The sequence below is a fragment of the Oncorhynchus nerka genome, linkage group LG12 (assembly GCF_034236695.1).
Source record: "Oncorhynchus nerka isolate Pitt River linkage group LG12, Oner_Uvic_2.0, whole genome shotgun sequence".
In the NCBI taxonomy this organism is placed as follows: domain Eukaryota; kingdom Metazoa; phylum Chordata; class Actinopteri; order Salmoniformes; family Salmonidae; genus Oncorhynchus; species Oncorhynchus nerka.
Window position 1 is genome coordinate 1305892 of NC_088407.1, and position 26968 is coordinate 1332859.

At 46.0% G+C, this 26968-nt stretch overlaps 1 protein-coding gene across 2 annotated transcripts in view; it reads left to right on the forward strand.

The window, feature by feature from the left end:
* The window catches only part of LOC115126598 (disks large homolog 4-like), a 294248-nt gene that overhangs the window by 221086 nt on the left and 46194 nt on the right, over nt 1-26968 (forward strand). For both annotated transcript variants that reach the window (XM_065025116.1, XM_065025117.1), the window contains exons 9-10: nt 13306-13447; nt 15515-15638. In XM_065025116.1, the coding sequence (XP_064881188.1) occupies nt 13306-13447; nt 15515-15638 (266 nt within the window). The remainder of the gene's footprint in view (nt 1-13305; nt 13448-15514; nt 15639-26968) is intronic.

The window sequence follows — 26968 nt, forward strand, 5'->3', positions numbered from 1 at the left end:
GCTCCACGCCACTCTCTCACTTGAGTATCTTAGTTATTTACAGAATAGATGTTCGAGGAAGGCTCCACGCCACTCTCTCACTTGAGTATCTTACTGAGTTATTTACAGAATAGATGTTCGAGGAAGGCTCCACGCCACTCTCTCACTTGAGTATCTTAGTTATTTACAGAATAGATGTTCGAGGAAGGCTCCACGCCACTCTCTCACTTGAGTATCTTAGTTATTTACAGAATAGATGTTCGAGGAAGGCTCCACGCCACTCTCTCACTTGAGTATCTTAGTTATTTACAGAATAGATGTTCGAGGAAGGCTCCACGCCACTCTCTCACTTGAGTATCTTAGTTATTTACAGAATAGATGTTCGAGGAAGGCTCCACGCCACTCTCTCACTTGAGTATCTTACTGAGTTATTTACAGAATAGATGTTCGAGGAAGGCTCCACGCCACTCTCTCACTTGAGTATCTTACTTATCTTATTTACAGAATAGATGTTTGAGGAAGGCTCCACGCCACTCTCTCACTTGAGTATCTTAGTTATTTACAGAATAGATGTTTGAGGAAGGCTCCACGCCACTCTCTCACTTGAGTATCTTAGTTATTTACAGAATAGATGTTCGAGGAAGGCTCCACGCCACCCTCTCACTTGAGTATCTTAGTTATTTACAGAATAGATGTTCGAGGAAGGCTCCACGCCACTCTCTCACTTGAGTATCTTACTTATCTTATTTACAGAATAGATGTTTGAGGAAGGCTCCACGCCACTCTCTCACTTGAGTATCTTAGTTATTTCCAGAATAGATGTTCGAGGAAGGCTCCACGCCACTCTCTCACTTGAGTATCTTAGTTATTTACAGAATAGATGTTCGAGGAAGGCTCCACGCCACTCTCTCACTTGAGTATCTTACTGAGTTATTTACAGAATAGATGTTCGAGGAAGGCTCCACGCCACTCTCTCACTTGAGTATCTTAGTTATTTACAGAATAGATGTTCGAGGAAGGCTCCACGCCACTCTCTCACTTGAGTATCTTAGTTATTTACAGAATAGATGTTCGAGGAAGGCTCCACGCCACTCTCTCACTTGAGTATCTTAGTTATTTACAGAATAGATGTTCGAGGAAGGCTCCACGCCACTCTCTCACTTGAGTATCTTAGTTATTTACAGAATAGATGTTCGAGGAAGGCTCCACGCCACTCTCTCACTTGAGTATCTTACTGAGTTATTTACAGAATAGATGTTCGAGGAAGGCTCCACGCCACTCTCTCACTTGAGTATCTTACTTATCTTATTTACAGAATAGATGTTTGAGGAAGGCTCCACGCCACTCTCTCACTTGAGTATCTTAGTTATTTACAGAATAGATGTTTGAGGAAGGCTCCACGCCACTCTCTCACTTGAGTATCTTAGTTATTTACAGAATAGATGTTCGAGGAAGGCTCCACGCCACCCTCTCACTTGAGTATCTTAGTTATTTACAGAATAGATGTTCGAGGAAGGCTCCACGCCACTCTCTCACTTGAGTATCTTACTTATCTTATTTACAGAATAGATGTTTGAGGAAGGCTCCACGCCACTCTCTCACTTGAGTATCTTAGTTATTTACAGAATAGATGTTCGAGGAAGGCTCCACGCCACTCTCTCACTTGAGTATCTTAGTTATTTACAGAATAGATGTTCGAGGAAGGCTCCACGCCACTCTCTCACTTGAGTATCTTAGTTATTTACAGAATAGATGTTCGAGGAAGGCTCCACGCCACTCTCTCACTTGAGTATCTTACTGAGTTATTTACAGAATAGATGTTCGAGGAAGGCTCCACGCCACTCTCTCACTTGAGTATCTTACTGAGTTATTTACAGAATAGATGTTCGAGGAAGGCTCCACGCCACTCTCTCACTTGAGTATCTTAGTTATTTACAGAATAGATGTTCGAGGAAGGCTCCACGCCACTCTCTCACTTGAGTATCTTAGTTATTTACAGAATAGATGTTCGAGGAAGGCTCCACGCCACTCTCTCACTTGAGTATCTTACCGAGTTATTTACAGAATAGATGTTCGAGGAAGGCTCCACGCCACTCTCTCACTTGAGTATCTTACTTATCTTATTTACAGAATAGATGTTCGAGGAAGGCTCCACGCCACTCTCTCACTTGAGTATCTTAGTTATTTACAGAATAGATGTTCGAGGAAGGCTCCACGCCACTCTCTCACTTGAGTATCTTAGTTATTTACAGAATAGATGTTCGAGGAAGGCTCCACGCCACTCTCTCACTTGAGTATCTTAGTTATTTACAGAATAGATGTTCGAGGAAGGCTCCACGCCACTCTCTCACTTGAGTATCTTAGTTATTTACAGAATAGATGTTTATTTGAGTATCTTAGTTATTTCCAGAATAGATGTTCGAGGAAGGCTCCACGCCACTCTCTCACTTGAGTATCTTAGTTATTTACAGAATAGATGTTCGAGGAAGGCTCCACGCCACTCTCTCACTTGAGTATCTTAGTTATTTACAGAATAGATGTTCGAGGAAGGCTCCGCGCCACTCTCTCACTTGAGTATCTTAGTTATTTACGGAATAGATGTTCGAGGAAGGCTCCACGCCACTCTCTCACTTGAGTATCTTAGTTATTTACAGAATAGATGTTCGAGGAAGGCTCCACGCCACTCTCTCACTTGAGTATCTTAGTTATTTACAGAATAGATGTTCGAGGAAGGCTCCACGCCACTCTCTCACTTGAGTATCTTACCGAGTTATTTACAGAATAGATGTTCGAGGAAGGCTCCACGCCACTCTCTCACTTGAGTATCTTAGTTATTTACAGAATAGATGTTCGAGGAAGGCTCCACGCCACTCTCTCACTTGAGTATCTTACCGAGTTATTTACAGAATATCTCATTTTTCTCTTTTGTAGTTTTGTCAACTATGTTTGTCTTCTATACCTGTCCTCACCTTCCTCCCTCCTCTTCCTCCTCCTCCCTCCTCTTCCTCATCCTCACCTCTCCCTGTAGGCTTTACAGACGCCCTTGGCTGCAACCCGTCTAGTTTATTGTACCCTGTGGAAGTCTGGGTCTCTGTCAGTGTTTGGAACTGCCGATCTGCGGTCAAGAACTCCAAGTTCATCTCAGTCTATGCTGCCCTTCAGATCACCTCAGTCTATGCTGCCCTTCAGATCACCTCAGTCTATGCTGCCCTTCAGTCCTATCAGATCACCTCAGTCTATGCTGCCCTTCAGTCCCATCAGATCACCTCAGTCTATGCTGCCCTTCAGTCCTATCAGATCACCTCAGTCTATGCTGCCCTTCAGTCCTATCAGATCACCTCAGTCTATGCTGCCCTTCAGTCCAGTCAGATCACCTCAGTCTATGCTGCCCTTCAGATCACCTCAGTCTATGCTGCCCTTCAGTCCCATCAGATCACCTCAGTCTATGCTGCCCTTCAGTCCTATCAGATCACCTCAGTCTATGCTGCCCTTCAGATCACCTCAGTCTATGCTGCCCTTCAGATCACCTCAGTCTATGCTGCCCTTCAGTCCCTTCAGATCACCTCAGTCTATGCTGCCCTTCAGTCCTATCAGATCACCTCAGTCTATGCTGCCCTTCAGTCCCTTCAGATCACCTCAGTCTATGCTGCCCTTCAGTCCTATCAGATCACCTCAGTCTATGCTGCCCTTCAGTCCTATCAGATCACCTCAGTCTATGCTGCCCTTCAGTCCTATCAGATCACCTCAGTCTATGCTGCCCTTCAGTCCTATCAGATCACCTCAGTCTATGCTGCCCTTCAGTCCAGTCAGATCAACTCAGTCTATGCTGCCCTTCAGTCCCTTCAGATCACCTCAGTCTATGCTGCCCTTCAGTCCTATCAGATCACCTCAGTCTATGCTGCCCTTCAGATCACCTCAGTCTATGCTGCCCTTCAGTCCAGTCAGATCACCTCAGTCTATGCTTCCCTTCAGTCCTATCAGATCACCTCAGTCTATGCTGCCCTTCAGATCACCTCAGGCTATGCTGCCCTTCAGATCACCTCAGTCTATGCTGCCCTTCAGATCACCTCAGTCTATGCTTCCCTTCAGTCCTATCAGATCACCTCAGTCTATGCTGCCCTTCAGATCACCTCAGTCTATGCTGCCCTTCAGATCATCTCAGTCTATGCTGCCCTTCAGATCACCTCAGTCTATGCTGCCCTTCAGATCACCTCAGTCTATGCTGCCCTTCAGATCACCTCAGTCTATGCTGCCCTTCAGTCCTATCAGATCACCTCAGTCTATGCTGCCCTTCAGTCCCTTCAGATCACCTCAGTCTATGCTGCCCTTCAGATCACCTCAGTCTATGCTGCCCTTCAGTCCCATCAGATCACCTCAGTCTATGCTGACCTTCAGATCACCTCAGTCTATGCTGCCCTTCAGTCCTATCAGATCACCTCAGTCTATGCTGCCCTTCAGTCCCTTCAGATCACCTCAGTCTATGCTGCCCTTCAGTCCCTTCAGATCACCTCAGTCTATGCTGCCCTTCAGTCCCATCAGATCACCTCAGTCTATGCTGCCCTTCAGTCCCTTCAGATCACCTCAGTCTATGCTGCCCTTCAGATCACCTCAGTCTATGCTGCCCTTCAGTCCCATCAGATCACCTCAGTCTATGCTGCCCTTCAGTCCCTTCAGATCACCTCAGTCTATGCTGCCCTTCAGTCCCATCAGATCACCTCAGTCTATGCTGCCCTTCAGTCCCTTCAGATCACCTCAGTCTATGCTGCCCTTCAGTCCCTTCAGATCACCTCAGTCTATGCTGCCCTTCAGATCACCTCAGTCTATGCTGCCCTTCAGCCCTTCAGATCACCTCAGTCTATGCTGCCCTTCAGTCCTATCAGATAACCTCAGTCTATGCTGCCCTTCAGTCCTATCAGATCACCTCAGTCTATGCTGCCCTTCAGTCCTATCAGATCACCTCAGTCTATGCTGCCCTTCAGTCCCTTCAGATCACCTCAGTCTATGCTGCCCTTCAGCCCTTCAGATCACCTCAGTCTATGCTGCCCTTCAGTCCTATCAGATCACCTCAGTCTATGCTGCCCTTCAGTCCTATCAGATCACCTCAGTCTATGCTGCCCTTCAGTCCCATCAGATCACCTCAGTCTATGCTGCCCTTCAGATCACCTCAGTCTATGCTGCCCTTCAGATCACCTCAGTCTATGCTGCCCTTCAGATCACCTCAGTCTATGCTGCCCTTCAGATCACCTCAGTCTATGCTGCCCTTCAGATCACCTCAGTCTATGCTGCCCTTCAGTCCAGTCAGATCACCTCAGTCTATGCTTCCCTTCAGTCCTATCAGATCACCTCAGTCTATGCTGCCCTTCAGTCCAGTCAGATCACCTCAGTCTATGCTGCCCTTCAGTCCAGTCAGATCACCTCAGTCTATGCTGCCCTTCAGATCACCTCAGTCTATGCTGCCCTTCAGTCCCATCAGATCACCTCAGTCTATGCTGCCCTTCAGTCCTATCAGATCACCTCAGTCTATGCTGCCCTTCAGATCACCTCAGTCTATGCTGCCCTTCAGATCACCTCAGTCTATGCTGCCCTTCAGTCCCTTCAGATCACCTCAGTCTATGCTGCCCTTCAGTCCTATCAGATCACCTCCGTCTATGCTGCCCTTCAGTCCCTTCAGATCACCTCAGTCTATGCTGCCCTTCAGTCCTATCAGATCACCTCAGTCTATGCTGCCCTTCAGTCCTATCAGATCACCTCAGTCTATGCTGCCCTTCAGTCCTCAGATCACCTCAGTCTATGCTGCCCTTCAGTCCTATCAGATCACCTCAGTCTATGCTGCCCTTCAGTCCAGTCAGATCACCTCAGTCTATGCTGCCCTTCAGTCCCTTCAGATCACCTCAGTCTATGCTGCCCTTCAGTCCTATCAGATCACCTCAGTCTATGCTGCCCTTCAGATCACCTCAGTCTATGCTGCCCTTCAGTCCAGTCAGATCACCCCAGTCTATGCTTCCCTTCAGTCCTATCAGATCACCTCAGTCTATGCTGCCCTTCAGATCACCTCAGTCTATGCTTCCCTTCAGTCCTATCAGATCACCTCAGTCTATGCTGCCCTTCAGATCACCTCAGTCTATGCTGCCCTTCAGATCACCTCAGTCTATGCTGCCCTTCAGATCACCTCAGTCTATGCTGCCCTTCAGATCACCTCAGTCTATGCTGCCCTTCAGTCCTATCAGATCACCTCAGTCTATGCTGCCCTTCAGTCCCTTCAGATCACCTCAGTCTATGCTGCCCTTCAGATCACCTCAGTCTATGCTGCCCTTCAGTCCCTTCAGATCACCTCAGTCTATGCTGCCCTTCAGATCACCTCAGTCTATGCTGCCCTTCAGTCCTATCAGATCACCTCAGTCTATGCTGCCCTTCAGTCCCTTCAGATCACCTCAGTCTATGCTGCCCTTCAGTCCCTTCAGATCACCTCAGTCTATGCTGCCCTTCAGTCCCATCAGATCACCTCAGTCTATGCTGCCCTTCAGTCCCTTCAGATCACCTCAGTCTATGCTGCCCTTCAGATCACCTCAGTCTATGCTGCCCTTCAGTCCCATCAGATCACCTCAGTCTATGCTGCCCTTCAGATCACTTCAGTCTATGCTGCCCTTCAGTCCCATCAGATCACCTCAGTCTATGCTGCCCTTCAGTCCCTTCAGATCACCTCAGTCTATGCTGCCCTTCAGTCCCTTCAGATCACCTCAGTCTATGCTGCCCTTCAGATCACCTCAGTCTATGCTGCCCTTCAGCCCTTCAGATCACCTCAGTCTATGCTGCCCTTCAGTCCTATCAGATAACCTCAGTCTATGCTGCCCTTCAGTCCTATCAGATCACCTCAGTCTATGCTGCCCTTCAGTCCTATCAGATCACCTCAGTCTATGCTGCCCTTCAGTGCCTTCAGATCACCTCAGTCTATGCTGCCCTTCAGCCCTTCAGATCACCTCAGTCTATGCTGCCCTTCAGTCCTATCAGATCACCTCAGTCTATGCTGCCCTTCAGTCCTATCAGATCACCTCAGTCTATGCTGCCCTTCAGTCCCATCAGATCACCTCAGTCTATGCTGCCCTTCAGATCACCTCAGTCTATGCTGCCCTTCCGATCACCTCAGTCTATGCTGCCCTTCAGATCACCTCAGTCTATGCTGCCCTTCAGATCACCTCAGTCTATGCTGCCCTTCAGATCACCTCAGTCTATGCTGCCCTTCAGTCCAGTCAGATCACCTCAGTCTATGCTTCCCTTCAGTCCTATCAGATCACCTCAGTCTATGCTGCCCTTCAGATCACCTCAGTCTATGCTGCCCTTCAGATCACCTCAGTCTATGCTGCCCTTCAGATCACCTCAGTCTATGCTTCCCTTCAGTCCTATCAGATCACCTCAGTCTATGCTGCCCTTCAGATCACCTCAGTCTATGCTGCCCTTCAGATCACCTCAGTCTATGCTGCCCTTCAGATCACCTCAGTCTATGCTGCCCTTCAGATCACCTCAGTCTATGCTGCCCTTCAGTCCTATCAGATCACCTCAGTCTATGCTGCCCTTCAGTCCCTTCAGATCACCTCAGTCTATGCTGCCCTTCAGTCCTATCAGATCACCTCAGTCTATGCTGCCCTTCAGTCCCTTCAGATCACCTCAGTCTATGCTGCCCTTCAGTCCCTTCAGATCACCTCAGTCTATGCTGCCCTTCAGATCACCTCAGTCTATGCTGCCCTTCAGTCCCATCAGATCACCTCAGTCTATGCTGCCCTTCAGTCCCTTCAGATCACCTCAGTCTATGCTGCCCTTCAGTCCCATCAGATCACCTCAGTCTATGCTGCCCTTCAGTCCCTTCAGATCACCTCAGTCTATGCTGCCCTTCAGATCACCTCAGTCTATGCTGCCCTTCAGTCCTATCAGATCACCTCAGTCTATGCTGCCCTTCAGTCCCTTCAGATCACCTCAGTCTATGCTGCCCTTCAGTCCTATCAGATCACCTCAGTCTATGCTGCCCTTCAGTCCCTTCAGATCACCTCAGTCTATGCTGCCCTTCAGTCCCTTCAGATCACCTCAGTCTATGCTGCCCTTCAGATCACCTCAGTCTATGCTGCCCTTCAGTCCCATCAGATCACCTCAGTCTATGCTGCCCTTCAGTCCCTTCAGATCACCTCAGTCTATGCTGCCCTTCAGTCCCATCAGATCACCTCAGTCTATGCTGCCCTTCAGTCCCTTCAGATCACCTCAGTCTATGCTGCCCTTCAGTCCCTTCAGATCACCTCAGTCTATGCTGCCCTTCAGATCACCTCAGTCTATGCTGCCCTTCAGCCCTTCAGATCACCTCAGTCTATGCTGCCCTTCAGTCCTATCAGATAACCTCAGTCTATGCTGCCCTTCAGTCCCTTCAGATCACCTCAGTCTATGCTGCCCTTCAGCCCTTCAGATCACCTCAGTCTATGCTGCCCTTCAGTCCTATCAGATCACCTCAGTCTATGCTGCCCTTCAGTCCTATCAGATCACCTCAGTCTATGCTGCCCTTCAGTCCCATCAGATCACCTCAGTCTATGCTGCCCTTCAGATCACCTCAGTCTATGCTGCCCTTCAGATCACCTCAGTCTATGCTGCCCTTCAGTCCCTTCAGATCACCTCAGTCTATGCTGCCCTTCAGTCCAGTCAGATCACCTCAGTCTATGCTGCCCTTCAGATCACCTCAGTCTATGCTGCCCTTCAGATCACCTCAGTCTATGCTGCCCTTCAGATCACCTCAGTCTATGCTGCCCTTCAGTCCAGTCAGATCACCTCAGTCTATGCTGCCCTTCAGATCACCTCAGTCTATGCTGCCCTTCAGATCACCTCAGTCTATGCTGCCCTTCAGATCACCTCAGTCTATGCTGCCCTTCAGTCCCTTCAGATCACCTCAGTCTATGCTGCCCTTCAGTCCTATCAGATCACCTCAGTCTATGCTGCCCTTCAGTCCCATCAGATCACCTCAGTCTATGCTGCCCTTCAGTCCTATCAGATCACCTCAGTCTATGCTGCCCTTCAGTCCTATCAGATCACCTCAGTCTATGCTGCCCTTCAGCCCTATCAGATCACCTCAGTCTATGCTGCCCTTCAGTCCCTTCAGATCACCTCAGTCTATGCTGCCCTTCAGTCCTATCAGATCACCTCAGTCTATGCTGCCCTTCAGATCACCTTAGTCTATGCTGCCCTTCAGTCCTATCAGATCACCTCAGTCTATGCTGCCCTTCAGCCCCTTCAGGCTCTTCACACTCCTGGATTGCATCCTACCTGGCAGGCCGCTCCTATCAGGTGATGTGGAGAGGATCTGTGTCTGCACCACATACTCTCACTAATGGTGTCCCACTTCTATTACTACTATGAGGATGGACCTCTCCTCTCTCCTCTCTTTAGACCAAGTCACTGGTCATATCCTCACATGGTCTCTCCTATCACTGCTCTGCAGATTACACTCAACTACTTTTCTCATTCCCACCTTCTGACGCCCAGGTGGTGACAGGCATCTCTGTGTGTCTGGCAGATATCTCAACTTGGACGTCGGCCCACCATCTCAAGCTCAACCTCGACAAGACGGAGCTGGTCTTCCTCATAGGGAAGGCCTGCCCGCTCAAAGACCTCTACATGACAGTTGAAAACTCCACAGTGTCCCCCTCCCAGAGTGCAAAGAACCTTGGCGTGACAACACCCTGTCGTTCTCTGTAAGCATCGAAGACTCACTCCTGCAGGTTCATGATCTACAACATCTGTATGACCCTACCGCACACAGGAAGAGGAACATCTGTAGAGTAGGACCCTACCGCACACAGGAAGAGGAACATCTGTAGAGTAGGACCCTACCGCACACAGGAAGAGGAACATCTGTAGAGTAGGACCCTACCGCACACAGGAAGAGGAACATCTGTAGAGTAGGACCCTACCGCACACAGGAAGAGGAACATCTGTAGAGTAGGACCCTACCGCACACAGGAAGAGGAACATCTGTAGAGTAGGACCCTACCGCACACAGGAAGAGGAACATCTGTAGAGTAGGACCCTACCGCACACAGGAAGAGGAACATCTGTAGAGTAGGACCCTACCGCACACAGGAAGAGGAACATCTGTAGAGTAGGACCCTACCGCACACAGGAAGAGGAACATCTGTAGAGTAGGACCCTACCGCACACAGGAAGAGGAACATCTGTAGAGTAGGACCCTACCGCACACAGGAAGAGGAACATCTGTAGAGTAGGACCCTACCGCACACAGGAAGAGGAACATCTGTAGAGTAGGACCCTACCGCACACAGGAAGTGGTGCAGCTTTTGCAACTCGCTGTTGGCTGGGCTCCAAACCCTTGCAACTTCTGTCAACCTTTCCAAGTTCTCTCATGACACCCTTCTCCTCCACTGACCATGGTGTTACCTACGTAACAGCAAGAGGAACTGCCCTTACCTACCTACAGGCTATGCTCAAACTCTACACCCCAACCCGAGCACTCTGTTCTGCCACCTCTGGTCTCTTGCTCTTCCCACCCCTACAGGAGGCAGCTCCTGCTCAGCCCAGTCCAAGCTCTTCTCTGTCCTCCCACCCCTACAGGAGGCAGCTCCCTCTCAGCCCAGTCCAAGCTCTTCTCTGTCCTCCCACCCCTACGGGAGGCAGCTCCCGCTCAGCCCAGTCCAAGCTCTTCTCTGTCCTCCCACCCCAGTGGTGGAACCAGTTTCCCCCTGAAGCTAGGACAGCAGTGTCCCTGCTCATCTTCTAATGGCTTAGATCCCGCTAACGTGATATGACAGCCAGTGAAAGTGCAGGGTGCCAAATTCAAAACAACAGAAATCTCATTATTAAAATTCCTCAAACATAGAAGTATTTTACACCATTTTAAAGATAAACTTGTTGTTAATCCCACCACACTGTCCGATTTCAAAAAGGCTTTACGACGAAAGCACACCAAACGATTATGTTAGGTCTGCACCTAGTCACAGAAAAACACAGCCATTTTTCCAGCCAAAGAGAGGAGTCACAAAAAGCAGAAATAGACATAAAATGAATCACTAACCTTTGATGATCTTCATCAGATGACACTCATAGGACTTCATGTTACACAATACATGTATGTTTTGTTCGATAAAGTTCATATTTATATCCAAAAATCGGAGTTTACATTGGCGCGTTATGTTCAGTAGTTCCAAAAACATCCGGTGATTTTGCATAGAGCCACATCAATTTACAGAAATACTCATCATAAATGTTGATGAGAATATCAAGTGTTATGCATGGAACTTTAGATAAACTTCTCCTTAATCCAACCGCTGTGTCAGATTTTTTTTAAACTTTACCGAAAAAGCACACCATGCAATAATCTGACAACAAATCAAGCCATACAGATATCCGCCATGTTGTGGAGTCAACAGAAGTCAGAAATAGCATTATAAATATTCACTTACCTTTGATGATCTTCATCAGAATGCACTCCCAGGAATCCCAGTTCCACAATAAATGTTTGATTTGTTCGATAAAGTCCATCATTTATGTCCAAATACCTCATTTTTGTTCTCGCGTTTAGTACACAATCCAAACTCACGATGCGCGGGCAAGTCCAGGCGAAAGTTCAGATGAAAAGTCATATTACAGTTCGTAGAAACATGTCAAACGATGTATAGAATCAATCTTTAGGATGTTTTTATCATAAATCTTCAATAATGTTCCAACCGGAGAATTCCTTTGTCTGTAGAATTGCAATGGAACGCCTAGCTATCTGAAGATGAAGGTACTGACTATGACTGTGATATGTGGTTGAACCACCTAGCTATCTGGAGATGAATGTACCGACTATGACTGTGATATGTGGTTGTCCCACCTAGCTATCTGAAGATGAATGTCCTGACTATGATAGATATGTGGTTGTCTCACCTAGCTATCTGAAGATGAATGTCCTGACTATGACTGTGATATGTGGTTGTCTCACCTAGCTATCTGGAGATGAATGTCCTGACTATGACTGTGATATGTGGTTGTCCCACCTAGCTATCTGAAGATGAATGTCCTGACTATGATAGATATGTGGTTGTCTCACCTAGCTATCTGAAGATGAATGTCCTGACTATGACTGGTCCACCTAGCTATCTGAAGATGAAGGTCCTGACTATGACTGGTCCACCTAGCTATCTGAAGATGAATGTCCTGACTATGACTGGTCCACCTAGCTATCTGAAGATGAATGTCCTGACTATGATAGATATGTGATTGTCTCACCTAGCTATCTGAAGATGAATGCACTAACTGTAAGTCTCTCTGGATAAGAGTGTCTGCTAAATGACTAAAATATTAATTTAAACACACACACAATACACTGTAAAAAGTAATCAGATCACTTAGTTGGGAGACGTTTGGAGCTACAAAGACTCTTCCTAGAACTGGCCGCCGGGGGAGATTGGTCAGGGAGGTGACCAAGAACCCAATCAATCAGGCCTTTATGGTAGAGTGGCCAGGCGGAAGCCACTCCTCAGAAAAAAGGCACATGACAGCCTGCTTGGAGTTTGCCGAAAGGCACCTAAAGGACTCTCAGACCATGAGAAACAAGATTCTCTGTTCTGACGAAACCAAGACTCTTTGGCCTGAATGCCAAGCATCACGTCTGGAGGAAACCTGGCACCATCCCTACGGTGAAGCATGGTGGTGGCAGCATCATGCTGAGGGGATGTTTTTCGGTGGCAAGGACTGGGAGACTCGTCAGGATCAAGAGAAAGATGAACGGAGGAAAGTACAGAGAGATCATTGATCAAAACCTGTTCCAGAGTGCTCAGGAACTCAGACTGGGGCGAACGTTCACCTTCCAACAGGACATCGACCCTAAGCACACAGCCAAGACAGTGCAGAAGTGGCTTCGGGACAAATCTCTGAATGTCCTTGAGTGGCCCAGCCAGAGCCCTGACATGAACCTGATCGAACATCTCTGGAGAGACTTGAAAATAGCTGTGCAGCGACGCTCCCCCATCCAACCTGACAGAGCTTGAAGGGATCTGCAAAGAAGAATGGGAGAAACTCCCCAAATACAGGTGTGCCAAGATTGTAGCGTCATAACCAAGAAGACTAGAGGCTGTAATCGCTGCCAAAGGTGCTTCAACAAAGTACTGAGTAAAGGGTCTGAATACTTATGTAAATGTGATATTGCAGTTTTTTTATATACATTTGCAAAATAAAAAATACACATTTTGTGACTAGGAATTTTAGATTTTTTTGTAACAAAATGTGGAAAAAGTCAAGGGGTCGGAATACTTTCCAAAAGTACGGTATGTATCTATGTCATGTTTTCTCTGTCACCAGGTGAACCAGGTCTGTTTAGAAGATGTGATGCATGAAGACGCAGTATCAGCTCTGAAGAACACAGCCGAAGTGGTCTACCTGAGAGTAGCCAAACCTTCACATCTCTACACACCTGACCAGTACAGTCCCCCTGACCTCACCTGTACGTATACACCTCTACACAGTGTTAGGGTTTAGGGATTAGGTGTTGGGTTTAGGGTTAGGGTTAGGGTTAGGGTTAAGGGTTAGGGTTAGGGGTTAGAGGTAGGGTTAGGGGTTAGGGTTAGGGTTAGGGAGGGTTAGGGTTAGGGTTAGGGTTAGGGTTAGGGATAGGGTTAGGGTTGGGGTTAGGGATAGGGGTTAGGGTTGGGGTTAGGGTTGGGGTTAGGGGTTAGGGTTGGAGTAAGGGTTAGGGTTAGGGTTAGGGGTTGGGGTTAGGGGTTGGGGTTATGGTTATGGTTATGGTTAGGGGTTAGGGTTAGGTGTTAGGGGTTAGGGTTAGGGTTGGCGTTAGGGGTTAGGGTTAAGTGTTAGGGGTTTTAGGGTTAGGGGTTAGTGTTAGGACTCCTAGACCCACTAACATGGCAAATCAAATTGATGTGTCACATGTGCAGAATAAAACAGGTGTAGACCTCAAAGTGAAATGCTGACTGACCAGCCCTTAATCAACAATGCATTTAAATAGATTAATAATGTTTTAACTTTTGTTTTTCTTAAGAAAATATATTCTAAATAAACTAAAGTAAGAACAGTAAGACAATAAAATATCAATATGTACATGAGGCTATATACAGGGTATTACCAGAGTCAAGGTGTAGGCCTCACAGTGAAATGCTGACTGACAGAGTCAATGTGGAGGCTATAACAGGTGTAGACCTCACAGAGTCAATGTGAGGCTGACCAGCCCTTAACCAACAGAGTCAATGTGGAGGCTAATACAGTGAAATGCTGACTGACAGAGTCAATGTGGAACCAACAGGGTAGACCTCACAGTGAAATGGAGGCTATATACAGGAGGTACTGGTACAGAGTCCCTTAACCAACAGGGGGTAGACCTCACATGTGAGACTATATGACTGACCAGCCCTTAACCAACAGGTGTAGACCTCACAGTGAAATACAGGGCTGACTGACCAGTCCCTTAGGCCAACAGGTGTAGACCTCAGAGTCAATGTGGAGACCAGCTATATACAGGGTATTACGGTCACAGAGTCAATGTGGAGGCTATGAAACTGACTGACCAAGGGGTGAAACTGACTGACAGAGTCAATGTGGAGACAACAGGTGTACCAGACCTCAAAGTGAAATGCTGACTGGTACAGAGTCAATGTGGAACCATACAGGGGGACCTCACAGAGTCAATGTGGAGACTATATACAGGGGTACCAACAGAGTCAATGTAAGAGGCTAGTCAATGTGAGTCTATATACAGGGTATTATTACGGTACAGAGTCAATGTGGAGGCTATATACAGGGGGTACCGGTACAGAGTCAATGTGGAGGCTATATACAAGGTGTACCGAGTCCATGTGCGGGGGTCCAGGTTAGTCGAGGTATTATGTGAATCGTTAACTGACTATTGTCACAGGCAAAAATTAGGTATCAGGTATCGGCCAATCAAAAAGGTTCTTTATTATAACGATTCACTTTAAACAAAGAAAAGGGAATGAGGTGTGAAAGTATCATAATGTAAGGTGTAAATGTAAAGTGCAGGGATCTGTGTGTGTGAAGGTCTGCCTGCAGGAGGAACCGCCCCTGCACTGCAGAGGAGGGTCCGTGACACTATGGATAGATAATAAACAGAGAGTAGCAGCGGTGTAAAAGGGGGGCGGGGGGGTGTTAATGTAAATAGTCTGGGTGGCCAATCGATTGGCTGTTCAGGAGTCTTATAGCTTGGGGGTAAAAACTGTTTAGAAGCCTCTTGGACCTAGACTTGGCGTTCCGCCTGGTATAGAGGTCCTGGATGGCAGGCAGCTGAGCCCCAGTGATGTACTGGGCCGTACGCACTACTCTGTAGAACCTTTTGAGGATCTGAGGACCCATGCCAAATCTTTTCAGTCTCCAGAGGGAGAATAGGCGTTGTTGTGCCCTCTTCACGACTGTCTTGGTGTGTTTGGACCATGATAGTTTGTTGGTGATGTGGACACCAGGGAACTTGAAGCTGAGCAGTGTTGTAATGTACCGGGGTCTAGCTCTACATATTCAACCTCATCTCTCCCTGTCTCTCCAGCGTACATGGACCCAGACGTGGGCCCTAACTACCTAGATTACCCACAATCCTCTCTGCCGCCGCCCTCGCCACGACGCTACTCACCCATACCGCACGGAATGATGGGAGAAGACGACATCCCCAGGTCAGGACACACAGACACACACAAAAATGTCAATGTAACTCAAATCATATCATGTCCGTCAAACCAGACATCAGATCATTACCTCAGGTTGGGATGTATGGAGAAATGTCTGTTTAATGTCTGGTTCTATCTGTGTGGAGACATATTGGGCTGAGTGACCAGGCTGAGTGTTACAGTAGATCTGTAGTAGAGAGACCAGGCTGAGTGTTACAGTAGATCTGTAGTAGAGAGACCAGGCTGAGTGTTACAGTAGATCTGTAGTAGAGAGACCAGGCTGAGTGATACAGTAGATCTGTAGTAGAGAGACCAGGCTGAGTGTTACAGTAGATCTGTAGTAGAGAGACCAGGCTGAGTGTTACAGTAGATCTGTAGTAGAGAGACCAGGCTGAGCGTTACAGTAGATCTGTAGTAGAGAGACCAGGCTGAGTGTTACAGTAGATCTGTAGTAGAGAGACCAGGCTGAGTGTTACAGTAGATCTGTAGTAGAGAGACCAGGCTGAGTGTTACAGTAGATCTGTAGTAGAGAGACCAGGCTGAGTGTTACAGTAGATCTGTAGTAGAGAGACCAGGCTGAGTGTTACAGTATATCTGTAGTAGAGAGACCAGGTTGAGTGTTACAGTAGATTATATCTGTAGTAGAGAGACCAGGCTGAGTGTTACAGTATATTATATATGTAATAGAGTGACCAGGCTGAGTGTTACAGTAGATTATATCTGTAATAGAGTGACCAGGCTGAGTGTTACAGTAGATTATATCTGTAATAGAGTGACCATGCTGAGTGTTACAGTAGATCTGTAGTAGAGAGACCAGGCTGAGTGTTACAGTAGATTATATCTGTAGCAGAGAGACCAGGCTGCTGAGTGTTACAGTAGATTATATCTGTAGTAGAGAGACCAGGCTGAGTGTTACAGTAGATCTGTAGTAGAGACCAGGCTGAGTGTTACAGTAGATCTGTAGTAGAGAGACCAGGCTGAGTGTTACAGTAGATCTGTAGTAGAGAGACCAGGCTGAGAGTTACAGTAGATTATATATGTAGTAGAGAGACCAGGCTGAGCATTACAGTAGATCTGTAGTAGAGAGACCAGGCTGAGCATTACAGTAGATCTGTAGTAGAGAGACCAGGCTGAGTGTTACAGTAGATATGTAGTAGAGAGACCAGGCTGAGTGTTACAGTAGATATGTAGTAGAGAGACCAGTCTGAGTGTTACAGTAGATTATATCTGTAGTAGAGAGACCAGGCTGAGTGTTACAGTAGATTATATCTGTAGTAGAGAGACCAGGCTGAGTGTTACAGTAGATTATATCTGTAGTAGAGAGACCAGGCTGAGTGTTACAGTAGATCTGTAGTAGAGAGACCAGGCTGAGCGTTACAGTAGATATGTAGTAGAGAGACCAGGCTGAGTGTTACAGTAGATTATATCTGTAATAGAGTGACCAGGCTGAGTGTTACAGTAGATCTGTAGTAGAGAGACCAGGCTGAGTGTTACAGTAGATTATATCTGTAGTAGAGAGACCAGGCTGCTGAGTGTTAGGGTAAATTATATCTGTAGTAGAGAGACCAGGCTGAGCGTTACAGTAGATCTGTAGTAGAGAGACCAGGCTGAGTGTTACAGTAGATATGTAGTAGAGAGACCAGGCTGAGTGTTACAGTAGATATGTAGTAGAGAGACCAGGCTGAGTGTTACAGTAGATCTGTAGTAGAGAGACCAGGATGAGCGTTACAGTAGATCTGTAGTAGAGAGACCATGCTGAGTGTTACAGTAGATATGTAGTAGAGAGACCAGGCTGAGTGTTACAGTAGATCTGTAGTAGAGAGACCAGGCTGAGCGTTACAGTAGATATGTAGTAGAGAGACCAGGCTGAGCGTTACAGTAGATCTGTAGTAGAGAGACCAGGCTGAGTGTTACAGTAGATATGTAGTAGAGAGACCAGGCTGAGTGTTACAGTAGATATGTAGTAGAGAGACCAGGCTGAGTGTTACAGTAGATCTGTAGTAGAGAGACCAGGCTGAGTGTTACAGTAGATATGTAGTAGAGAGACCAAGCTGAGTGTTACAGTAGATCTGTAGTAGAGAGACCAGGCTGAGTGTTACAGTAGATGATATCTGGAGTAGAGAGACCAGGCTGAGTGTTACAGTAGATTATATCTGTAGTAGAGAGACCAGGCTGAGTGTTACAGTAGATCTGTAGTAGAGAGACCAGGCTGAGTGTTACAGTAGATCTGTAGTAGAGAGACCAGGCTGAGCGTTACAGTAGATATGTAGTAGAGAGACCAGGCTGAGCGTTACAGTAGATATGTAGTAGAGAGACCAGGCTGAGCGTTACAGTAGATATGTAGTAGAGAGACCAGGCTGAGCATTACAGTAGATATGTAGGAGAGAGACCAGGCTGAGCATTACAGTAGATCTGTAGTAGAGAGACCAGGCTGAGTGTTACAGTAGATCTGTAGTAGAGAGACCAGGCTGAGTGTTACAGTAGATCTGTAGTAGAGAGACCAGGCTGAGTGTTACAGTAGATCTGTAGTAGAGAGACCAGGCTGAGTGTTACAGTATATCTGTAGTAGAGAGACCAGGTTGAGTGTTACAGTAGATTATATCTGTAGTAGAGAGACCAGGCTGAGTGTTACAGTATATTATATATGTAATAGAGTGACCAGGCTGAGTGTTACAGTAGATTATATCTGTAATAGAGTGACCAGGCTGAGTGTTACAGTAGATTATATCTGTAATAGAGTGACCATGCTGAGTGTTACAGTAGATCTGTAGTAGAGAGACCAGGCTGAGTGTTACAGTAGATTATATCTGTAGCAGAGAGACCAGGCTGCTGAGTGTTACAGTAGATTATATCTGTAGTAGAGAGACCAGGCTGAGTGTTACAGTAGATCTGTAGTAGAGACCAGGCTGAGTGTTACAGTAGATCTGTAGTAGAGAGACCAGGCTGAGTGTTACAGTAGATCTGTAGTAGAGAGACCAGGCTGAGAGTTACAGTAGACCTGTAGTAGAGAGACCAGGCTGAGCATTACAGTAGATCTGTAGTAGAGAGACCAGGCTGAGCATTACAGTAGATCTGTAGTAGAGAGACCAGGCTGAGTGTTACAGTAGATATGTAGTAGAGAGACCAGGCTGAGTGTTACAGTAGATATGTAGTAGAGAGACCAGTCTGAGTGTTACAGTAGATTATATCTGTAGTAGAGAGACCAGAGTGTTACAGTAGATTATATCTGAGTAGAGAGACCAGGCTGAGTGTTACAGTAGATTATATATGTAGTAGAGAGACCAGGCTGAGTGTTACAGATCTAAGTAGAGAGACCAGGCTGAGCGTTACAGTAGATATAGTAGAGAGACAGGCTGAGTGTTACAGTAGATTATATCTGTAATAGAGTGACCAGGCTGAGTGTTACAGTAGATCTGTAGTAGAGAGACCAGGCTGAGTGTTACAGTAGATTATATCTGTAGTAGAGAGACCAGGCTGCTGAGTGTTAGGGTAAATTATATCTGTAGTAGAGAGACCAGGCTGAGCGTTACAGTAGATCTGTAGTAGAGAGACCAGGCTGAGTGTTACAGTAGATCTGTAGTAGAGAGACCAGGCTGAGTGTTACAGTAGATATGTAGTAGAGAGACCAGGCTGAGTGTTACAGTAGATCTGTAGTAGAGAGACCAGGATGAGCGTTACAGTAGATCTGTAGTAGAGAGACCATGCTGAGTGTTACAGTAGATATGTAGTAGAGAGACCAGGCTGAGTGTTACAGTAGATCTGTAGTAGAGAGACCAGGCTGAGCGTTCTGTAGTAGAGAGACCAGGCTGAGCGTTACAGTAGATCTGTAGTAGAGAGACCAGGCTGAGTGTTACAGTAGATATGTAGTAGAGAGACCAGGCTGAGTGTTACAGTAGATATGTAGTAGAGAGACCAGGCTGAGTGTTACAAAGATCTGTAGTAGAGAGACCAGGCTGAGTGTTACAGTAGATATGTAGTAGAGAGACCAAGCTGAGTGTTACAGTAGATCTGTAGTAGAGAGACCAGGCTGAGTGTTACAGTAGAGATATCTGGAGTAAGAGACCAGGCTGAGTGTTACTAGATTATATCTGTAGTAGAGAGACCAGGCTGAGTGTTACAGTAGATCTGTAGTAGAGAGACCAGGCTGAGTGTTACAGTAGATCTGTAGTAGAGAGACCAGGCTCTGTTACAGTAGATATGAGTAGAGAGACCAGGCTGAGCGTTACAGTAGATATGTAGTAGAGAGACCAGGCTGAGCGTTACAGTAGATATGTAGTAGAGAGACCAGGCTGAGCATTACAGTAGATATGTAGGAGAGAGACCAGGCTGAGCATTACAGTAGATCTGTAGTAGAGAGACCAGGCTGAGTGTTACAGTAGATATGTAGTAGAGAGACCAGGCTGAGTGTTACAGTAGATCTGTAGTAGAGAGACCAGGCTGAGCGTTACAGTAGATTATATATGTAGTAGAGAGACCAGGCTGAGTGTTACAGTAGATCTGTAGTAGAGACCAGGCTGAGTGTTACAGTAGATCTGTAGTAGAGAGACCAGGCTGAGTGTTACAGTAGATATGTAGTAGAGAGACCAGGCTGAGTGTTACAGTAGATATGTAGTAGAGAGACCAGGCTGAGCGTTACAGTAGATCTGTAGTAGAGAGACCATGCTGAGTGTTACAGTAGATATGTAGTAGAGAGACCAGGCTGAGTGTTACAGTAGATCTGTAGTAGAGAGACCAGGCTGAGTGTTACAGTAGATGATATCTGGAGTAGAGAGACCAGGCTGAGTGTTACAGTAGATTATATCTGTAGTAGAGAGACCAGGCTGAGTGTTACAGTAGATCTGTAGTAGAGAGACCAGGCTGAGTGTTACAGTAGATCTGTAGTAGAGAGACCAGGCTGAGCGTTACAGTAGATATGTAGTAGAGAGACCAGGCTGAGCGTTACAGTAGATATGTAGTAGAGAGACCAGGCTGAGCGTTACAGTAGATATGTAGTAGAGAGACCAGGCTGAGCATTACAGTAGATATGTAGGAGAGAGACCAGGCTGAGCATTACAGTAGATCTGTAGTAGAGAGACCAGGCTGAGTGTTACAGTAGATATGTAGTAGAGAGACCAGGCTGAGTGTTACAGTAGATCTGTAGTAGAGAGACCAGGCTGAGCGTTACAGTAGAATACTGTAGTAGAGAGACAGGCAGTGTTACAGTAGATCTGTGTAGAGACCAGCTGAGTGTTACAGTAGATCTGTAGTAGAGAGACCAGGCTGAGTGTTACAGTAGATCTGTAGTAGAGAGACCAGGCTGAGTGTTACAGTAGATATGTAGTAGAGAGACCAGGCTGAGTGTTACAGTAGATCTGTAGTAGAGACCAGGCTGAGTGTTACAGTAGATCTGTAGTAGAGAGACCAGGCTGAGTGTTACAGTAGATCTGTAGTAGAGAGACCAGGCTGAGTGTTACAGTAGATCTGTAGTAGAGACCAGGCTGAGTGTTACAGTAGATCTGTAGTAGAGAGACCAGGCTGAGTGTTACAGTAGATATGTAGTAGAGAGACCAGGCTGAGTGTTACAGTAGATATGTAGTAGAGAGACCAGGCTGAGTGTTACAGTAGATCTGATATCTGGCTGAGTGTTACAGTAGAGACCAGGCTGAGTAGTGTTACAGTATTATATCTGTAGTAGAGACCAGGCTGAGTGTTACAGTAGATTATATCTGTAGTAGAGAGACCAGGCTGAGTGTTACAGTAGATCTGTAGTAGAGACCAGGCTGAGTGTTACAGTAGATCTGTAGTAGAGAGACCAGGCTGAGTGTTACAGTAGATCTGTAGTAGAGAGACCAGGCTGAGAGTTACAGTAGATTATATCTGTAGTAGAGAGACCAGGCTGAGCATTACAGTAGATCTGTAGTAGAGAGACCAGGCTGAGCATTACAGTAGATCTGTAGTAGAGAGACCAGGCTGAGTGTTACAGTAGATCTGTAGTTAGAGACCAGGCTGAGTGTTACAGTAGATATGTAGTAGAGAGACCAGGCTGAGTGTTACAGTAGATCTGTAGTAGAGAGACCAGGCTGAGCGTTACAGTAGATATGTAGTAGAGAGACCAGGCTGAGTGTTACAGTAGATCTGTAGTAGAGAGACCAGTCTGAGTGTTACAGTAGATTATATCTGTAGTAGAGAGACCAGGCTGAGTGTTACAGTAGATTATATCTGTAGTAGAGAGACCAGGCTGAGTGTTACAGTAGATTATATCTGTAGTAGAGAGACCAGGCTGAGTGTTACAGTAGATCTGTAGTAGAGAGACCAGGCTGAGCGTTACAGTAGATATGTAGTACAGAGACCAGGCTGAGTGTTAGTAGATTATATCTGTATAGAGTGACCAGGCTGAGTGTTACAGTAGATCTGTAGTAGAGAGACCAGGCTGAGTGTTACAGTAGATTATATCTGTAGTAGAGAGACCAGGCTGCTGAGTGTTAGGTAAATTATATCTGTAGTAGAGAGACAGGCTGAGGTTACAGTAGATCTGTAGTAGAGAGACCAGGCTGAGTGTTACAGTAGATATGTAGTAGAGAGACCAGGCTGAGTGTTACAGTAGATCTGTAGTAGAGAGACCAGGCTGAGCGTTACAGTAGATCTGTAGTAGAGAGACCAGGCTGAGTGTTACAGTAGATATGTAGTAGAGAGACCAGGCTGAGTGTTACAGTAGATCTGTAGTAGATGAGACCAGGCTGTGTTACAGTAGATATGTAGTAGAGAGACCAGGCTGAGCGTTACAGTAGATCTGTAGTAGAGAGACCAGGCTGAGTGTTACAGTAGATATGTAGTAGAGAGACCAGGCTGAGTGTTACAGTAGATATGTAGTAGAGAGACCAGGCTGAGTGTTACAGTAGATATGTAGTAGAGAGACCAGGCTGAGTGTTACAGTAGATCTGTAGTAGAGAGACCAGGCTGAGTGTTACAGTAGATTATATCTGTAGTAGAGAGACCAGGCTGAGTGTTACAGTAGATTATATCTGTAGTAGAGAGACCAGGCTGAGTGTTACAGTGATCTGTAGTAGAGAGACCAGGCTGAGTGTTACAGTAGATCTTAGTAGAGAGACCAGGCTGAGTGTTACAGTAGATATGTAGTAGAGAGACCAGGCTAGCGTTACAGTAGATATCTAGTAGAGAGACCAGGCTGAGCGTTACAGTAGATATGTAGTAGAGAGACCAGAAACACTAGCATTACAGTAGATATGTAGGATGAGACCAGGCTGAGCATTACAGTAGATCTAATGTTAAGACACCAGGCTGAGTGTTACAGTAGATATGTAGTAGAGAGACCAGGCTGAGTGTTACAGTAGATCTGTAGTAGAGAGTCAGGCTGTAGTGTTACAGACTAGATTATATATGTAGTAATGACCAGGCTGAGTGTTACAGTAGATCTGTAGTAGAGACCAGGCTGAGTGTTACAGTAGATCTGTTAGAGACCAGGCTGAGTGTTACAGTAGATATGTAGTAGAGAGACCAGGCTGAGTGTTACAGTAGATATGTAGTAGAGAGACCAGTACTGTGTTACAGTAGTCTGTAGTTAGAAAGATGTAATGCTGAGTGTTACAGTAGATATGTAGTAGAGAGACATAGGCTGAGTGTTACAAACATATGTAATGTCCCCCAGGCTGAGCGTTACAGTAGTATGTAGTAGAGAGACCAGGCTGAGTGTTACAGTAGATCTGTGTAGATGTAGATGCTGAGTGTTACAGTACATAGTGTTAGAGACCAGGCTAGTGTTACAGTGTTACAGCTAGTGTTCTGTAGTCTGAGTAGACCAGGCTGAGTGTTACAGTAGACTCTGTAGTAGAGACCAGGCTGAGTGTTACAGTAGATCTGTAGTTAAGAGACCAGGCTAGTGTTACAGTAGATATGTACTGTAGAGAGACCAGGCTGAGTGTTACAGTAGATCTCTATGTAGTCTGACTTACATAGACTGTTATGCTGAGTGTTACAGTAGATATGTAGTAGAGAGACCAGGCTGAGTGTTACAGTAGATCTGTAGTAGAGAGACCAGGCTGAGTGTTACAACAGTGTAGATATGTAATGACCAGGCTGAGTGTTACAGTAGATCTGTAGTAGAGAGACCAGGCTAGTGTTACAGTAATATGTAGTAGAGAGACCAGGCTGAGTGTTACAGTAGTTCTGTAGTAGAGAGACCAGGCTGAGTGTTACAGTAGATGATATCTGTAATGTAGAGAGACCAGGCTGAGTGTTACAGTAGATTATATCTGTGTTAGAAGACCAGGCTAGTGTTACAGTAGTGTTATAGTAAGACCAGGCTGAGTGTTATGTAGATCTGTTACTAGAGAGACCAGGCTGAGTGTTACAGTAGATCTGTATGTAGAGAGACCAGGCTGAGTGTTACAGTAGATTTATGTAGTAGAGACCAGGCTGAGCATTACAGTATCTGTAGTAGAGACCAGGCTAGTGTTACAGTAGATCTGTAGTAGAGAGAAGTGGCTGAGTGTTACAGTAGATATGTAGTAGAAGACAGGCTAGTGTTACAGTAGATATGTAGTAGAGAGACCAGGCTGAGTGTTACAGTAGATCTGTAGTTAAGAGACCAGGCTGAGTGTTACAGTAGATTGTATCTGTTAGTAGAGACCAGGCTGAGTGTTACAGTAGATTATATCTGTATGTAGACTGAGACTCAGGCTGAGTGTTACAGTAGTTATACTGTAGTTATGTAGAGACCATGAGTGTTACAGTAGATCTTATGTAGAGACCAGGCTGAGCGTTACAGTAGATATGTAGTAGAGACCAGGCTGAGTGTTACAGTAGTTATATCTGTAAAAGAGTGACCAGGCTGAGTGTTACAGTAGATCTGTAGTAGAGAGACCAGGCTAGTGTTACAAAGACCTTATATCTGTCGTAGAGAGACCAGGCTGCTAGTGTTAGGGTAAATTATATCTGTAGTAGAGACCAGGCTGAGTGTTACAGTAGATCTGTAGTAGAGAGACCAGGCTGAGTGTTACAGTAGATATGTAGTAGAGAGACCAGGCTGAGTGTTACAGTAGATCTGTAGTAGAGAGACCAGGCTAGCGTTACAGTAGATCTGTAGTAAGAGACCATGCTGAGTGTTACAGTAGATATGTAGTAGAGAGACCAGGCTGAGTGTTACAGTACATCTGTAGTAGAGAGACCAGGCTGAGCGTTACAGTAGATATGTAGTAGAGAGACCAGGCTGAGCGTTACAGTAGATCTGTAGTAAGAGACCAGGCTGAGTGTTACAGTAGATCTGTAGTAGAGAGACCAGGCTGAGTGTTACAGTAGATATGTAGTAGACTACCAGGCTGAGTGTTACAGTAGTTATCTGTAGTAGAGACCAGGCTGAGTGTTACAGTAGATATGTAGTGTTACCAGGCTGAGTGTTACTGTAGATCTGTAGTAGAGACCAGGCTGAGTGTTACAGTAGATGATATCTGTAGTAGAGAGACCATGCTGAGTGTTACAGTAGATTATATCTGTAGTAGAGAGACCAGGCTGAGTGTTACAGTGTGTGTATCTGTAGTAGAGAGACTAGGCTGAGTGTTACAGTAGATCTGTAGTAGAGAGACCAGGCTGTACGTTACAGTAGATATGTAGTAGAAGACCAGGCTGAGTGTTACAGTAGATATGTAGTAGAGAGACCAGGCTGAGTGTTACAGTAGATATGTAGTAGAGAGACCAGGCTGAGTGTTACAGTAGATATGTAGTAGAGAGACCAGGCTGAGTGTTACAGTAGATCTGTAGTAGAGACCAGGCTGAGTGTTACAGTAGATATGTAGTAGAGAGACCAGGCTGAGTGTTACAGTAGATCTGTAGTAGAGACCAGGCTGAGTGTTATGTAGATCTGTAGTAGAGTTACAGGCTAGTGTTACAGTATATGTAGTAGAGAGACCAGGCTGAGTGTTACAGTAGATATGTAGTAGAGAGACCAGGCTGAGTGTTACAGTAGATCTGTAGTAGAGAGACCATGCTGAGTGTTACAGTAGATATGTAGTAGAGACCAGGCTGAGTGTTACAGTAGATCTGTAGTAGAGAGACCAGGCTGAGCGTTACAGTAGATACTGTAGTTAGAGACCAGGCTGTTACAGTAGATCTGTAGTAGAGAGACCAGGCTGAGTGTTACAGTAGATATGTAGTAGAGAGACCAGGCTGAGTGTTACAGTAGATATGTAGTAGAGAGACCAGGCTGAGTGTTACAGTAGATATGTAGTAGAGACCAGGCTGAGTGTTACAGTAGATATGTAGTAGAGAGACCAGGCTGACATTACAGTAGATATGTAGGAGAGAGACCAGGCTGAGCATTACAGTAGATCTTAGTAGATGACCAGGCTGAGTGTTACAGTAGTATGTAGTAGAGAGACCAGGCTGAGTGTTACAGTAGATCTGTAGTAGAGAGACCAGGCTGAGCGTTACAGTAGATTATATATGTAGTAGAGAGACCAGGCTGAGTGTTACAGTAGATCTGTAGTAGAGACCAGGCTGAGTGTTACAGTAGATCTGTAGTAGAGAGACCAGGCTGAGTGTTACAGTAGATATGTAGTAGTTAGACCAGGCTGAGTGTTACAGTAGATATGTAGTAGAGAGACCAGGCTGAGTGTTACAGTAGATCTGTAGTAGAGAGACCATGCTGAGTGTTACAGTCTTATGTAGTGAGAGACCAGGCTGAGTGTTACAGTAGTGTTATAGTAAGAGACCAGGCTGATTGCAGTGTTACAGTAGTGTAGTAGAGAGACCATGCTGAGTGTTACAGTAGATATGTAGTGTTACCAGGCTGAGTGTTACAGTAGATCTGTAGTAGAGAGACCAGGCTGAGTGTTACAGTAGATATGTAGTGAGAGACAGGCTGTAGTGTTACAGTAGTTCTGTAGTAGAGAGACCAGGCTGAGTGTTACAGTAGATCTGTAGTAGAGAGACCAGAAACACTGAGTGTTACAGTAGATATGTAGTAGAGAGACCAGGCTGAGTGTTACAGTAGATCTGTAGTAGAGAGACCAGGCTGAGCGTTACAGTAGATATGTAGTAGAGAGACCAGGCTGAGCATTACAGTAGATATGTAGGAGAGAGACCAGGCTGAGCATTACAGTAGATCTGTAGTAGAGAGACCAGGCTGAGTGTTACAGTAGATATGTAGTAGAGAGACCAGGCTGAGTGTTACAGTAGATCTGTAGTAGAGAGACCAGGCTGAGCGTTACATAGATTATATATGTAGTAGAGTTACCAGGCTGAGTGTTACAGTAGATCTGTAGTAGAGACCAGGCTGAGTGTTACAGTAGATCTGTAGTAGAGAGACCAGGCTGAGTGTTACAGTAGATATGTAGTTACAGACC